Raw genomic sequence first — 15432 nt, 5'->3', positions numbered from 1 at the left:
CTGCATCAGCCCCAGCCTTGTTACTGTGCCTACCTCTTATCTCCCCCACCTGCACAAGCAGGGATTCCCCAGAACAGAGATTTTTTCCAACCGTGGCTAGAAGTGGAAGGGTGGGGGGGCAAACATTTGATGCCCAGAGAGTAGCACTGCCTCTGGCCACACGTGTCTCCCCCTAACTCTGGCCTTCTTTGGCTCTAACTAACCAAGGTAAATCTGCACCCCACCAGCATGAAGAGGAACAAGCCTGGTGTCAAGAAGAGGAGACCCATGCTCGGTCCTCATAAAGAATCCTCTCCAGTGACACGCAGTGGGAAGGACGCTGGTGTGAGTATCCTTGCATCTGTGAAGGCTCCAGAGCCTTCAGAAAACCTCTAACCCCCCCATATGGCTCCTGTAGAGTCTTTCCCCTAGCCCAGGAAACACATACCCAATCACAGCTACTTTATTTTCCTTTTAATTTTTCTGAAGGATATACACCACATATCCCATGGGCAATAAAGCGCATTCAATGTGTTTATAAGCCAAACAGTCACTTTGTTTAAGCAAACACAAGTACAAAGTAAAATAAAACCACAAAATAATGAACTGCATGTTCATAACATACAAAAATCGCCGCCTACTCAGTAGGTAACTACAACATTCCAACTCCTGAATATATTTATAAATTTACATTTTCAGTTAAAAAAATAGACTTCTGAGAGTTCAGATTTTGTTTTAGATTTTTTTCTTACATTCTGGAGAACCGAGGCTTAGCTCAGCCCTCTTCCTTATTTTGCTCCCAAAGCCTCCCCCAAATCATCACTCCCTGCCCCCCTTAAGGCTAGAGGTGAGCATGTCCCTCACAATTGCACATGTCAAGCCATCAGCGAGGCGCATCACACAAAAGGCACCAAGACGTGAAACTCTTTAAACCAAAAGGACAAAAAAAAAAAAAAAAAAAAAAACACTTTCAAAAAAAAAAAAGAAAAACCAAACCATATTTTGCCACATGTGAGAGTACAGTCGAGCAATATTTACAGAAAGGTTAACGGAACAACACTCTGACACATGCTGATTAATACCTAGGACTGCTGTTTCAAAAGAAGCTTCAAACTTATTGTCACAGCATCATCACAAAATAGAGGATCACCACTGGTTTGCTTGGCTTTTCTTTTTTTTTCCCCCCCCCAAAGTGAGGACCTAACTCCAAATAATACAATAGAATATGCAAATTATCTTCACATCAAGAGTACCCCAAGAAAAACGAAATCCATGGCACAGACACTGTACAAGGGTGCAGTGCAGGGCTCTGAGGGGCCCAAACCCCTTTTGCCAACTTGATTTTCTAGCATTGAAGGGAGCAAGGGGTCAGGCATATGACGGAGATGATACTGAAATGATTTATCCAAAATCCATGCAAATCAAGTTCTTTGGATAGAGGTGAAGAACTTGGACATGGCTGTTTCAGGCAGCTGAAGTCAAAGGGAAGAGGAATTAGGGAAGGGGAAGTGGGCAGAAAGGATTGTTGGCCGCCGGACCTTCCACTCGGAGTAGAGAGGGAGGACTTGGCTCTGAGAACCTCCGTGTGACCTAGGAGGAACATCCTCCTACGGCCATCTCCTCCTCCTGTCCTTTAAGTCTCTTGTGTTTCTTTTTCTCCCTTTTCCCTTGGTTGCCCCTTTCCCTTTAGCAAATTTCAATTGTCCTGGGAGAAAAGGTTGCCGTCATGTCCGAAAGCCCTGTGGAGGCGCTGAAGGAGTTGGTGACGGCCGAGGAAGGGAAGCTGCTGACCTGGGCTGGGAACGCAGGTGGGACGGATGAGTACGTGGTGGCCACCGAGGGCGAGGGGAAGCCGCTGTGCACGGGGGAGGGGTAGGTCGAGGACCCGGGAGAGGAGAAGGAGGTGGGCACGGGCGAGGGGTATGAGGTGGTGGCAGGGGATGGATAAGAGGTAGCAACTGGGGACGGGTAGGAAGAGAGAGAGGAGGTGGCTGAAGAGGCCACATTTTTGTCTGCTTTCTTGTCCTTCTGCCGCAAGTGGATCTTGGTATGCCTCTTGCGTTCGTCGCTCCTGGCAAACTTTCTCCCGCAGATGTCGCAGGCGAAGGGCTTCTCGCCTGTGTGGGTGCGGATGTGGGTGGTCAGGTGGTCACTGCGGCTGAAGTTGCGCATGCAGATGCGACACTGGAAGGGCTTCTGGCCTGTGTGGATGCGGATGTGGCGGGTGAGCTCGTCGGAGCGAGAGAAACGGCGATCGCAGGACTCCACCGGGCAGGCGTACGGGCGTTCGTGGGGGGGTGTCTTGCTGGGCCGGTTGGGGTACTTGCGCATGCGGCTGGGTTTGATGAGCTGGGACTGGTAGGTGGTATTGAGGGCCTTCAGGTCCTGGGATCCCGACTGAGTGGCAAAGGCCTTGATCGTAGAGAGTGGGGTGAGCGAAGGCTGCTGGGTACGGCCCTCCAGGCCCTGGAAGGGCTTCTGGTCTGGGGTGCCCAGGCCCAGGTCCCCCTGCTGCTGCGGAAACAGGTAGTCGGGAATCATGGGAACCTGGAAGCCACCCTTGGCAGCAGGGTAGGCAGGAGGCGGGTACTGGAGCGCGGTGCCTGCAGAGCCGGAAAAGGCCTGGCTCTGTGGCTCAGGGAAAATGTCAGTGTTGGGCGTGGGGAAGGTGGGTGCCGCGGAGTAAATGGGACTGCTGTCGCTGGACGGCACTGCGCAGCTTAAGGGTGGGCTCTGGGAGGCGGACGAGGAGGAGGATGCTGCTGGCGACGATGCTGAGGATGAGGAGGCCGGTGGGTTGGTCATGCTCACGAGGCCACTGACCAGGCTGAAGAGGGGCTCAGGCCACAAGGTGTTGCCGCTGTTGGGCGCAGGCTCCAGAGAGAAGCGGCCAGTGTAGGTGATGGGGGGCAGCCGAGTGGTCTGGCTGGGGTAACTTGTCTCCACCAGCACCTTTTCGTTGTTCAGAGAGATGTCAGGGAAAGACTCTGGCAGGAGAGAGAGAGAAGGGAAGGCCTGGTTACTGGAGAGCAATCACTGGAGGACGAGGAGGACCCGAGCTGCCAGGCAAGAGGTCAGGCTGGCTACCATTGACTCCCAAGGTGGTTAATAATTGATAGCAGCAGATTGCAATGTTCCTGGACCCGCTCCAGTGGCAGAGCCCGTTTCAACAACAGCTGACGCAAATAAGGAGAATCCCCTCCACTGCAGCTCCCAGCGCTCCGCAGCGGCTGCGCCGGCGAGGGATTCCCGCCAGCTCCCCCACGGCCGGCCGCGGCTAGTGCGCGCCCCCTACCCCGGGCTGCCGGGACACCAATAGGCAAGAATCATGGCCCTTCCTTGGGGACAGGCGGCAAGCAAGACAAGCCTTTCTCGAGGTGGGGGCGCAGCCCTGCTCATCAAAACAAGTCCTCCCCCTCTCTGCCCACCCACGCAGCTCCAGAGCTCTACATCCAAACAAAAGCTCGGTCCTCTGCGCACCTCTAGGGACAAGGGCGGGGGCTGGGGGGTGTCCCCAGGCATCCCTCTAACACATGACCCTGGGGATGCGAGGAATAGAAGGGAAACCCCGGTCGCATCCCTAAGGTCCAGGAGCACTCCTGCGGCGAAGGTCTGGACGCCAGCATGGTGGCGAAAGGGCTCCCCCTCCGCGGTGTAGGCCATTGCTTACCTGCTGTCAGGTGTTCATAGGGCTGCTCGCCCGTCTCCCCCTGAGGGTTGTAGGCGCTGCTGCTGCTGCTGCTGCTGCTGCCGCCCCCTCCGCCCCCGCTGCTGCTGCTGCTGTTACCGCCGCTGCCCTCTGGGGCGCCGGCCGCACCGAGGAACTGGGGAGCCCCATTGCTCAGCAGCATCATCTCCTCCAGCTTGGGGTAGTTGTCCATGGTGGGCGAGTGCGGAAAGGAGCCGAAGGGGTCGGAGATCTGCAGCGGAGACATCAGCTGCATCTCGGCCTTGGCCGCGGCCATCCTGGACGAGCCGGCGGGAGAGCTGGTGTTGGGGCGGGTGGGCGCAGCCCGGGCTGGAGCTGCGGGGGACACACTCGCGGGAGCCTGGCCGGGTTACATGCGGGGCGCGGGGCACACTGGGGAGAGCGCAGTGGGGTCCCCAGGCTCGCCCTCGCCGCGGGCGGTGTGGACTAGGCACTGCTGCGGAGGCTGGGGCAGGGGCCAGTCCTGCGGCGGCGGAAGCTGGCGGCGGTGGCGGATGGCGGCGGCGGCTCCCCAAGTTCTGCGCGCTGGGATCTCTCGCGACTCCCCGGATCCGCCTCTATTTGAAGGGTCTGAAACCTCACCGGCCCGCCTCCGTCGTGACGTACATGGCCATATATGGGAAGCAGGAAGCCCTAATATGGCAGGACCGGCCAGGAGGACCCAGAGTGACGTGAAGCCCCCTCTCCGACAGCGGCGGGCACCTCCACCCCGCACCCCGGGTCCCGCGCCTGCTCCCGAATCCCGGGAGCCCAGGCTTCGAGGAAGCCTAGTGCTGCAGCCGCAGCTGGGGCCTCCCGAACCAGGCTGCCCCGGAGTTCCCAGCGTTGCCTCCGCCCCTTCCCTCCGCCCGCGGCCCTCCTCCCGGAGCCGGAAGCGGCCGGGCCATATCTGGCCACTCCAAATAAGGCGCTGCCCAAATAAGGGTTGTTCCGGCGGGGGATCCTTCCTGCTCCTTATATGGCATTTCCGGGCCGTTGCTCGTTGCTCCCTCGCTCCCCCCTCCTCCCTGGTTCCAAGCCCGGAGCCCGAGCGTGCGCAGGAGCCGGGGACGCCCAGACAGGGAGGGCGCGGGGCGCGTGGCGCGGGGCCCTCGGCTACACAGGCGGCTCCCGGGCGTCAACTGTGCTGGGGAAGCCCGGACCCAGAGCGGGGGCGAGGGCGATTCGGGCTGAGGTTCTGCCACTGTCATCGAGGGCCCGCCCGCCCACCTCAGGGACCGTGGGAGCGATCCGGGAGCGGAGGGAGGAGCAGCTGGGCCGGCTGGGGCACAGGCCGCCCAGGAGAGGCGGGGCCTTGACCTCAGGCCTCGACCAATGGCACGGTGACTTTCCCGGTGTCTCGGGGAAACTGAGGCAAGGAATCAGGGCCAAGTGGTTCTTGGGACACTGCGTAGTAGTGAGACGCCTCGTTTCCGCCCCCCATCTGTGGGATGGATGGGGCTGTCGGTGCCCCGGGTCCCCTGTGCGCCACCCAGAACCGAAAAGCTGTTCCCTAGCCCCAGCCGGTGAAGAGCCCCTTCTGAGGGACGGATGGGGGAGCCGATTGCCCGAGGAGAAGCCTGACTCCTGTTCCCACCAGGAGCTGATGGTTCTCGTGGTGGCGGGGCACTTCCCCACCCTTATCCATCCTGGTGAGGGCCTGGCGGACACTGCGGATTCTGAAGTGGGGGCTTCCCTGTGGGCTGTCTGGGGACCCCAGGCTTGGAGCGGAGAGAGGACCTGCTCAGCGGCTCGGTGCTGCCCCCTGGAGGCCCCCGCTCCGGCCGCGCGCGCGGGCCCCAGGCCGAGCGGGCCCTTCCGCCGCCTCCTCGCCCCGCCCCCCGGATGCCGAGCCGGGCGCGGCGCCAGGCGGGGGAGCCGCAGACGCAGTGCGCGCGCACTGAGCAGGCGCCGCGGCCCGGGCTCGCCCCGCAGTCTCCGGGGACCCGCCACTACCGAGGCGCCCAGACTCCGGGGTAACGCTCCCCTCTCAGAGCCAGCCCGAGGCGGGGGTGGTATGGGGGTCGGGGGAGCGATTCCCGCGGGTCTCCCGAGAGCCGGAGGCTAACAGGGAAGCCCTCCCCGCCCCCACGATGCGGTCACATGCGCGCCCCAAAGGGAACAGGGATTCCGAGAAGGGAAGTCTCCGGCTCTCGCCCTGAAACCAGGGGAGGTGCTGTTTTTCTGAATTTAAAAAGAAAGCAAGTGCGCGTGTGGAAGGAGGGTGCTGACACCACCTGGAGGGAAGGGGTCGGGTCAGAGTCTCTGCTCAAACAGCCTCAGGAGGTCGGGGTCCGGGGGTTAAATGGGGGAGGGGTGTAACTCTCTTGGGCTTCATCCCTCCGTAGCTGTCCCCCACCCAAGACATTTTTTAATAATCTACTTAAGGAATTCGGCAATAAACCAGGACTCCCTTGTCTCTGAGCGCCCATTCCAAGTGCATGGGCGAGGTGCGGGAGCAGTCCCGTCTACCGAGTTGTCCGTTAGGGGCAGAAGTGATGCGCCCCCCTCAGGCCTCCTGCAGGGTCAGATGGTCTGAAGACCGATTTTGCTACTCCCTGGTGGGTGCCTTGGCCAAGCTTTTTGTATTTCACTTTCTTCAACCGTAAAATGGGGCTAATGTTCATAATGTCCACATGGAAGGATTGTTGTGAAGACTAAAATGTACACGGGCTTCCATCTGTGAAGTCCTAAAGCTCAGTGCCTGCCTTGCAGCTGGCATTCAGTAAACAGTGGCTGTTGTTGTTTTCAGGGGCTTTAGACCCATAGGGTCACCCACAGTTCACCCACCCATCCTCAGACTTCAAGAAAACCCCAGTGACCGTTTTCTGAAAAGTTGTGCAGAGAGGGAAGAACATTCCAATCCTAACACAGGGGACATTGTCTCTAAGAGTTGATCTGAATCTTCTTGCTGCAGTAGAACATCGTTTCATAGAGCAGAATTTTTCAGCCTTGACTGTGCAGCAAAATCACCTGTGGAGCTCTGAAAAAGAAAGGTTTTACCCTAGACCAACTAAATCATAATCTTCCTGAACGTGTGAGTGCCAGAACTGAGCAAGTACCTCAGCTTGGGATTCTTGTGCTGTCCCTGGGGAACCACCCAGACTTTGGGAAAGAACATCCTCCTCTCCCAGCCAGGGCAAACTTGTTGGCCTCTGATTCTAATGTGTCAGCTGACCTAAGGTATTTTCAGGTCCTTTCTGAAACTGGGCACCAGAAATCCTTACAGTCTACATCTTTTGTTTTGCATGCCCAACATCAATTCCCTGTTCTCTTCATAACTATTCCCCAGCTAGCAATTTCCTTTGAGGAACCACCCCAATCCATGTGGTTGGGGGCAGATAACCCCACCCTAGGGCTAGGAGTAGGTATGTAATGCAGGCCTGGCCATCCGTGCAGGATGCTACAGCCTAGGAGCATTCCATGTCCCTGGCCACAGTGATTGAGTCAGAATGGGCACATGACCTAAAACAGGCCAATGAGAATCACTTCTGGGACTTTTTCTGGAACTCTTGGCAAAGGGGAATTCTTGTTCCCTGATGGTACTAAGCCAACAGAACGTAAGCCTGCAGACCATCTTGCCCACAGGATCGGAGGGCCTGCCTCAGAATGCAGCAGATGCAGAGGAAGTCCCTGGATTCAGCCTGGGCTTTTTAGTTATGCAGGCCAGTGAATTACTTTTTTATTAATACAATAAAACAGCCTCAGTTCAGTTCCTATTACTCACAACCCAACAGGTTCTGATCAGTACTTATTATCAACAACAACAAAAAACTTTTCTGAGGATTTACTATGGGTAGGGTCTAGGAATAAGGCCTATGGTGCCGGCCTGTGGCTCTTAGGGGCTTACCGTTGGATAGAAGGGAGCCTAGATTCTATAAGAGACTAAAGAATAGGAAGGAAGCCACTCTGTTAGCCACCAAAAGCCAGTGACACTAAGGGACAGGGAATAAGAGGAGGAAAAGATTCCAGGGGGCTGAGAGAAGGGCGGGGACAATGAAGAGATTCTGGAGGAGAAAGAACATGAGAAGGACCAAACTGATGGGGAGGTGAGAAGCTGTTTCCGGCCAAGGTTGGGGGTATGGTGGCCAGGAGCACCCATGTGGTCCTGTCTGAGGGAAATGAGGCTGGAAAGTGGGGGAGTGGGCTAGAGTAGAGAGAGGTGCTGCTGGGAAGTAGCAGAAGGGAAGGTTAAATAAAGCACTCATCTTTTAAAGATGGTTTATTGGCCGCTGCTTGTATGAGGCACAGTGCTGATTCTTAGGGATTCCACAGTGAGGGTTTGCTCTTATGGAAAATACCACTCAGTGGGATGGACAGAAATAAACAGTTATGCAAATAAAAAGGATAACTTCAGATTATGGTAAGTGTAGCTTACATACTAGGAAGGTGAAGGAAGGCATCTTGGAGGAGGTGACATTTATGCAGAGATATAAAAGCGGAGAGGAAACTTACTGCCTAGAGGAGTGTGGTGGGGAGAGCATTCCAGGCTGAAGGGCAGCCTGGCAAAGGCCTCAGGAGGGAGAGTCCTGGCCATGGTCAATTTAGGGCCTCAGGCTAAGGTGTGGGAGGCAAGAATGTTGAGAGCTAAACTGTACCCTTCCACTGTCACTCTCCCTTGTTCTGTCCTCACAGCTCATACATACGAGCATGTCGCCTTCTCAGCCCTGCCCAGCCTGCATGGGCTGAGCCCCTGGAAGGCAGCTTCCACCCAGGAGCAGTGAGAAGAGCTAAGCTCAAAGCCACTACATGCTGCCCGGACCGTAGCCATCACAGAAAGGCCTGAAAGTCACCTCCCCAGATGGGGTTATGCCACTGACCTGACAGCAGCAGGGCTGGGGGCATCTGGGTCATCCCTAGTCTCCTCTGATCTGACCTTTGGCCAATGGCACACTTCTGTTTGCTGTGATTGGGGGGGACAGGAAGGGGAGGAGACATGGTGAAAAGAATTTGTCCTCCCAAGGAGCCAAATCTCAATTTGGGCTTGTGAACATCCCATTTGTTTTTTGGGTTTTTTGTTGTTTTTCTTTCTTTCTTTCTTTCTTTCTTCTTTCTTTCTTTCTTTCTTTCTTTCTTTCTTTCTTTCTTTCTTTCTTTCTTTCTTTCTTTCTTTTTCTTTCTTTCTTTTCTTTTGTTTCTTTCTTTCTTTTCTTTCTTTCTTTCTTTCGTTTCTTTTGTTTCTTTCTTTCTTTTCTTTCTTTCTTTCTTTCTTTCTTTCTTTCTTTTTTTCTTTCTTTCTTTTCTTTCTTTCTTCCTTTCTTTCTTTCTTTCCTTTCTTTCTTTCTTTCTTTCTTTTTTCTTTCTTCTTTCTTTTTTTTTTTTTTTTTTGAGACAGGGTCTCACTCCGTTGCCCTGACTAGAGTGCTGTGGCGTCAGCCTAGCTCACAGCAACCTCAAACTCCTGGGCTAAAGCGATCCTACTGCCTCAGCCTCCCGAGTGGCTATAGGCACGCACCACCGTGCATGGCTAATTTTTTCTATTTTTAGTAGAGACGGGGTCTCACTCTTGCTCAGGCTGGTCTTAAACTCCTGAGCTCAAGCAATCCTCCCGCCTTGGCCTCCCAGAGTGCTAGGATTACAGGTGTGAGCCAGGGTGCCTGGCCAATGAACACCCCATCTGTGACCAACAACCCAGAGGAAACGACTGGCCTGGGGCGTACAGGAAAGAGGTTGGAGGTAAGGAAGGCTCTGAGCCACTCCTACACCCCAGCCTGGGAGCCTGCTGGCCCTCAAGATGCGCTTAGTGATGACCTGGGGCTCTCAGACCTTGCTGGCCAGGTGACTGGTGTCAGAACCCCGGGGAAAGGCGACCTCAGAGGACCTGCAGGTCAGAGCTGCTGCTGTCCACACTCAGACTTTCCTGCAAATGGGAGAGGAGGAGGCAGACATGAAAGAGCTGAGCCTGCCCAAGGCAGCTGAGGCTCCAGGAGAAGGCCAGTGGAACCGTCACATCTCTGACACCCAACCCAGGGCTGAGCGGGCTGCAACTCTCAGAGGAAAACAAGCCCCTTTTTCCATTGCCGCTTCCTCCTCCCCAGCCTGGACTACGTCAGCACCCACACGCGCTACTCAGGCTGTGGTTTGCCACGGCTGTGGCCGGCCTAGGGCTCAGGAAGTGACTCTCTCTTGGGTTCTGTCTGGGGTGCCTGTCACACTTTCCGAGGACTGATGGGCTCCACCGGAAACATGGAGGTATTGGCCTTGCATGGGTCGGGGGCAGCTCTGCTCCCACCCCAGTGGGGCCTTGCGGGGTGAGAAGAAGCCTGAAGAGGCCAGGCATGGGGAGGGACAGAAGGTGCACTGAGAGGGTGGGCAAAAGGGAGACACGGGGAAAGATGGGAGATGGCAGTGACAGTCGTGCCAGAGCGTGCAGTGTGAAGCCATCTCATTTACTCCAATTACAGGTGCCAGGGGACAGCCCTGAGTCCTAGGTGGAGAAGGGCCATGCAGAGTGATGGCCTGCAGCACTCGGGGTCTGAAGAGGGTGCTGAGGAGGGCACCTGGCACGCCCAGAGGAGTCCAGGGCGGCAGGGAGAGACTATGGAGGATTTGGCCCCCGGTGGGGGGTCTACATAGGAGAGTTGGGGTCTAGGCTGCTGTCCTTAGGGTCTGCCTGAGGAGTGATGTGCCAGACAGAGTTAGGTAAGGCCTAAAATGGAAGACACTGAGGCATAATCACTGGGGAGGTGGCACAGTCTGTCCTCGAGGGGCCCTGGAGAGGGAAGAGGGAGGTGAACCGTTAGGCAGGGCTGCCTGGGTTCTCTCTGCCCCAGGGTGCCCTGCAGGTGCAGGAGGAGGCTATTGTCCCTCTGCCCTGTGCTGGGCAGCCCCTCTCCCAGGTCTGGGGCTGGCAGGACCCTAGGCTCAGAGACAATCCAGCCCGATTGTCCTCTGGCTTCTTTGCTCCCCCTGCCCCCAGCTGAGTGTGCAGCAAAGCCAGCCAGGCTGCAGAAATCTCTGGAAGCTCGTTGGGCAGGAGAGGGAGGGGAGCATTACATAAGAGCCCACTGATGTGCAGGAAGTGGAGAGCAGCCTTTAGATTAGAAAGGCAGCGTTTCCACCCAGCCCAGAAAGGCAGGAATAGCAACGCGGTTATTTCTGGCCCCTCACCACCGCCCAGCGCCGGGGCTGCTCAGCTTCTTGGTGGGTGAGCTTGGACTCTGCAGACCTGCTGGGAGGGGGAGGGAGGGAGGGGGCGGGCACCCCCTGGGGTTACCCCACTCTGGCACTGGCCTCTCCCCCAACCCCCCACTCCAACAAACACCAGGATGCAGGAAAAACAACAATAATGATATCCGTGGTGCTTGTTTCCTCTGATTTTCCTTAATCTCTGGATACATTCTCCACCCCCGCCCTCAACCCTGCCCCGACACACATTTACTATGTGACAGGCTCTGTGCTAAACACTTGACAGGCATTTGTCCTCACAGTGCCTTATGAGGTAGGGACCATTCTCACCCCCATTTCGTGGATGAGGAAACATGCTCAGAGAGGGCAGGCGATTGGCACAAGGTCACAGAGCTGGGTAGTGGTGGAGCCAGGATTCCCATCCAGACAGTCTGGCTTCAGAACCCTCTGGTGGAACCCCAGCTCATACCGAGCACTGTTCCCTGGGGTCCCAGAATCAATCAGACAAAGCTTTCACTCTGCAGGGGTTCTTGAGTCAAGTCAGGTAGGGGAGTCAGACATGTGAACAGATTATTTCAACTCAGTCACTCAACAATTATCAAACATCATCTCTGCTCTAGGCATTAAAGATACAAAAAGAAGCAAGGAGGGTCCCCCTCTTTTGCAGCTCGCAGCCTAGTGAGGTAGACAGTAAAGCACTTACAGCCGTGTGACATGTGCTCTCATTGGGGAAGCACAGTGGATGTGGGAGCCCCCAATCCAGCTCCCACCCATGGAAGTGCTTCCCAGGCAGCCAGAGAGCCAAGACTTGCCATTTTAAAAATAATTTCAGGAGGCTGAGGGTGGGGGCAGGGGGAAGGGTAGGTGGGAAGACTAGCGGGCAAGCAGGCCGTGGTCCAGGACGGAGGGTGAGTCTGAGTGCATCAGCACCAGCTTATCACAGCGGCTCCCTCGGGGGCCTCCCAGTCAGAGAAAGACAGCAGGAAAAACTGACACCCACATTTGCTGACCGGCAGCTCAGCCCAGCGGAGCGTCCATATCCCTTGGTACAGTGGCAATAAGGCAAACAGTGGTTGGGAGGCTGGATGGAAGGGCTCTTTCTGTTTTCTTCCTGCAACCATCCTCCTTTCCACTCCCTCCATATGGAACCCTGTTTTAAGGCAAAGTCGAAATGAGTGAGTGAAGAGGAGGCTGGCACCCAGCCCCAGGAGGAAGAGTTTGCATCCAGATGATCACACTGACAGACAGAGATGAGAGGGAGGGAGAGTGGGCCCCTCTGGGCCCTAGGAACATCCCCAGGAGGGTCTTTGCTTTACTCTAGGCAGAGGCAGCACTTCTGTTCCCATCAGCAGGCAAAGGGAGGGGTCTTTGGAACTTAGGGGACCCAGTTTCCCTTTGGGCCAGTTGCAGACAGGGCCACCATAGCGGATGACAGTGTCTTGAAGCTGGCATTGGACTCAGAATTTTTAAAAATAATTAATATTTATTTTTATTATGGTAAATATACATAAAATTTACTATTTTAACCATTTTTAAGTGTACAATTCAGTGGCATTAAGTATATTCACCCTGTCGTACAACTATCACTGCTATCCATTTTCAGAACTTTTTAATCATTCCAAGCAGAAACTCTGTACCCCTTAAATGCTAATTCCCTGTTCCCTCCTCCCCCCCAACCCCTGCTAACCTCTATTCTGGTTCCTTACTCTATGAATTTGACTACCCTAGGTACCTCATATAATCATACAATATTTGTCCTTTTGTGTCTGACTTACATCACTTAGCATAATGTCTTCGAGGTTCCTTCCTGTTGTAGCATGGGTAAGACTCTCATTCTTTTTTTGAGGCTGAATAATTTCCATTTGTATGTATATATCACATTTTGTTTAGCCATTCATCTGTTGATGGACAAAGAGTTGTTTCCACTTCTTGGCTATTGTGATAATGCTTTGAACATTGGTGTGCAAGTGTTTGTGGACTCAGTGTTCCAATTCCTCACCCCGAGGCAGTAACCTATAGCTACTGCAAGGAGGGTTAAAGTCAGATTTAAGAAGAACCGCATGGTCTCCTGCTACCAGTGACCGGAGCAGCAGCTCCCCCTCTGGAAAGTTTTAATAGCCAGAGACAACTCTGCTCCCCCTCATCACACCCCCACCCCAGACTGAGCCTGGAGTGGCTGCCCTGGCATAGAAAAGAGGCTTTAGGGGTCACCCTGGGGTCAGAGGTCTAGGTGGTTTATTTTTAGGAGCTGGGTGGTGGTGGTTTCTTTGTCTTCCCTTGGGCTTTGGGTCTGCCACCACCCTCCAACCCCAGACCCAACTTTCTCTTTCTCCTTTCCCTGGCAACATCCAGGCTGTCTCATTTTTTCTCTCCCAGGCTAAATTGGGAGTGTGAAGCTGCTCTTCTTCCCAATTTAGCATTTGAATTAAAGTGAGAACTGAATGTGGCTGGAAAGCTGACTCCCATCTGTGTGTGAGAGGGAAAAGCAGAGCAAGTGAGCGTGGGCACAGGCTGGGGCAAGCAGGGCGAGGGCAGCTGATCCGGGCAGCTCCTGTTTAGCTCAGACTCCATCCTCAGGTGCAGGCAGACAGCTCCGGAGAAAGACAGAGGTTTGAAGGTAGTTGTTTTCTCAGGAGTGGAAGGAGGATGCTGCAGGGGCATTGTTCAAACATTCCATAGACGTGGCAGGTGCTTACTGTGTTCCAGGCCCCATGCTGGATGCTGGGCAAACAGTGGTGAACCAGGGGGACCCAGGCCTATGCCTGACCTTCAGTCTGGTGGGGAAATAGACTTGGAAACAGGCCACGACCCAACAGGGTGATGCTTGCTGTTGGGGAAAGGGGAAGTGTGGCAGAGGCCTGGAGGGGACATCTGATAGCTTGGGGGTGTCTGAGCTGAGACTTGAAGCACATGCAGGAGCTGACCTGGTAAAGCGGGAGAACAAGGGTGCCTTGGGCAGAAGGAGTTGCGCATGCGAAAATTGGAGTGGGCATAGTTTCTGCAAGGCAGGGAGCTGGTACTGGCTGAGTTGGGCTCAAGAGCTCCTACTGCCTCTTGCTCTCCACCTCCTCCTCCTCCTTCCCTCTCCTCCCCTTCTTCCAGGAGAACAGAACCAGGTGAGAGTGATCTGGGCCCGAGGAGTCTGGGAGCTTGTGAGTCTTTGCTCAGGCTGCAAACAGTCCAGGTAGGGGCAAGTAGGCTGCAGTCTCCTTCTGAGCTGGCACTCAGAAAGCTGGACCTACCTGAGGGGCCCAGGGTGCACGTGGAGCAGAGGAAATGGGATCTCAATTGCATCACGGGATACAAAGGTATCAGGAAGGGTCTCTGCTTGGTTTAGCTTATTCCATCCTTCCTGGGGGGCTGGCTAAGCTGATCTCCGGGAGACCTTTCCTCTTCTTAGCTGATGGAACTGAATCATGATTCTGGCAGAGAGACCCTCTGTTGGCCAAGACAGGAAACACTGTCTGGGGACCATGCATTTCTCTGTCAGGGACAGGACAGGCACGGCTAAGGGATGCTGGTGTAAAACTCACCATCAATATTTCAAGCAGCATTATTTATTGATCACTCATCTGGCTGGGACAAAAGAAGAGGGTAGTTCATGGGGGATGCAGGGCTGGTGGGGTCAGCTTGGGAAAGAGATCAGGGAAAGGTGGGTCATTGAGGAGCACCACCCCCTGCCCCTGTAAGAATACTGGGCTTCCAAAAAAAAAAAAAAATACTGGGCTTCCAGTGTTTGGGGTTCCTCTTTCAACCACAGTACCCTAGACAAAAATAAGGGAAGGGGCAGGAGGCAGGGACACCTGGATCAGGTCTGGGACTGCCACTGAGGCCATCAGGGAGACCATGTCCAGGCAATACGGTGGCTGTGCGAGCTTCCCTTCCTCTAGACCCAGCCTCCTCCTCCCCAGTTCCCTACCCCCTGCTCCCCTCCTGACCCTGAAATCAGCCCCAGCAGCCTCTCTCCCAGGTCGGGTCGCCTTGGGCGGCAGGGCCCTCCCCGGGCCAGCCCGGCAACCTCCCTGCTCCGCCAGGGTGCCCGATCCTCACCCGGGGGGCGCCTTCTGCGCCTGACCGTCTCCTGTGGGAGGGGCGGGGGCTGAGGACGAGACTCCTGCAGGGTCCGCGCTGTGCTGTCCCGCTCAAGGGTGCTCTCCTCCTGGACCTCAGCTCAGCGAGCGGAGTGCGACGCGCTCTGCTCGCCACGCCTGGAGCAGATGGGCTGCGGGAGAGGACTGTCCCCGCGGGCGGGGGTCCCTCCATGCCGGGAGGCAGCTGCGCCACCTCGTGGGCCTTTTCCAGCCTGCAGGCCTCCCTCCCGCCCGGGCTGCCTGCGGCCTCCACCCGGACGGCGCTCAGGCAGGACCGCCCTAAGCACGTGAGGCGTCCTCCTCCTCCAGGCAGACCCGGTCCCGCCCAGAGAGGGAAAAACTGGGGCCGTCTGGGAGGGAGAGGATCACGTACGGGCTGAAATGTAAGGTAGCGGGGAAGCCAGCCGCGCTTTTGGTCTGGAAGCAGCCTCTCCCCATCATCCTGGACGCCACAGATTGGGGACCGTGGCCCACACCCCCCAAGGCCCCTCGCTCCCGGGCCCTGCCTCCTTCCAGGCTGAGCGAGGCCGGGCTGAGCTCTGCCCG

General features: G+C 55.8%; 1 protein-coding gene across 1 annotated transcript; it reads right to left on the bottom strand.

Moving 5' to 3' along the window:
• Positions 1 to 438: 438 nt before the first annotated feature.
• EGR1 (early growth response 1) lies at positions 439 to 4219 on the bottom strand. The gene is made up of 2 exons (XM_045550912.1): positions 3650 to 4219; positions 439 to 2966 (listed from the first exon to the last, which is right to left on the bottom strand). The coding sequence occupies exons 1-2, from the start codon at positions 3942 to 3944 to the stop codon at positions 1666 to 1668; spliced, it is 1596 nt and encodes a 531-aa protein (XP_045406868.1). The 5' UTR covers positions 3945 to 4219; the 3' UTR covers positions 439 to 1665.
• Positions 4220 to 15432: the final 11213 nt, after the last annotated feature.

The sequence above is a fragment of the Lemur catta genome, chromosome 5 (assembly GCF_020740605.2).
Source record: "Lemur catta isolate mLemCat1 chromosome 5, mLemCat1.pri, whole genome shotgun sequence".
NCBI lineage: Eukaryota > Metazoa > Chordata > Mammalia > Primates > Lemuridae > Lemur > Lemur catta.
The sequence above is the reverse complement of the archived record's forward strand: the minus strand, read 5'-3'. Positions and strand labels throughout refer to the sequence as shown.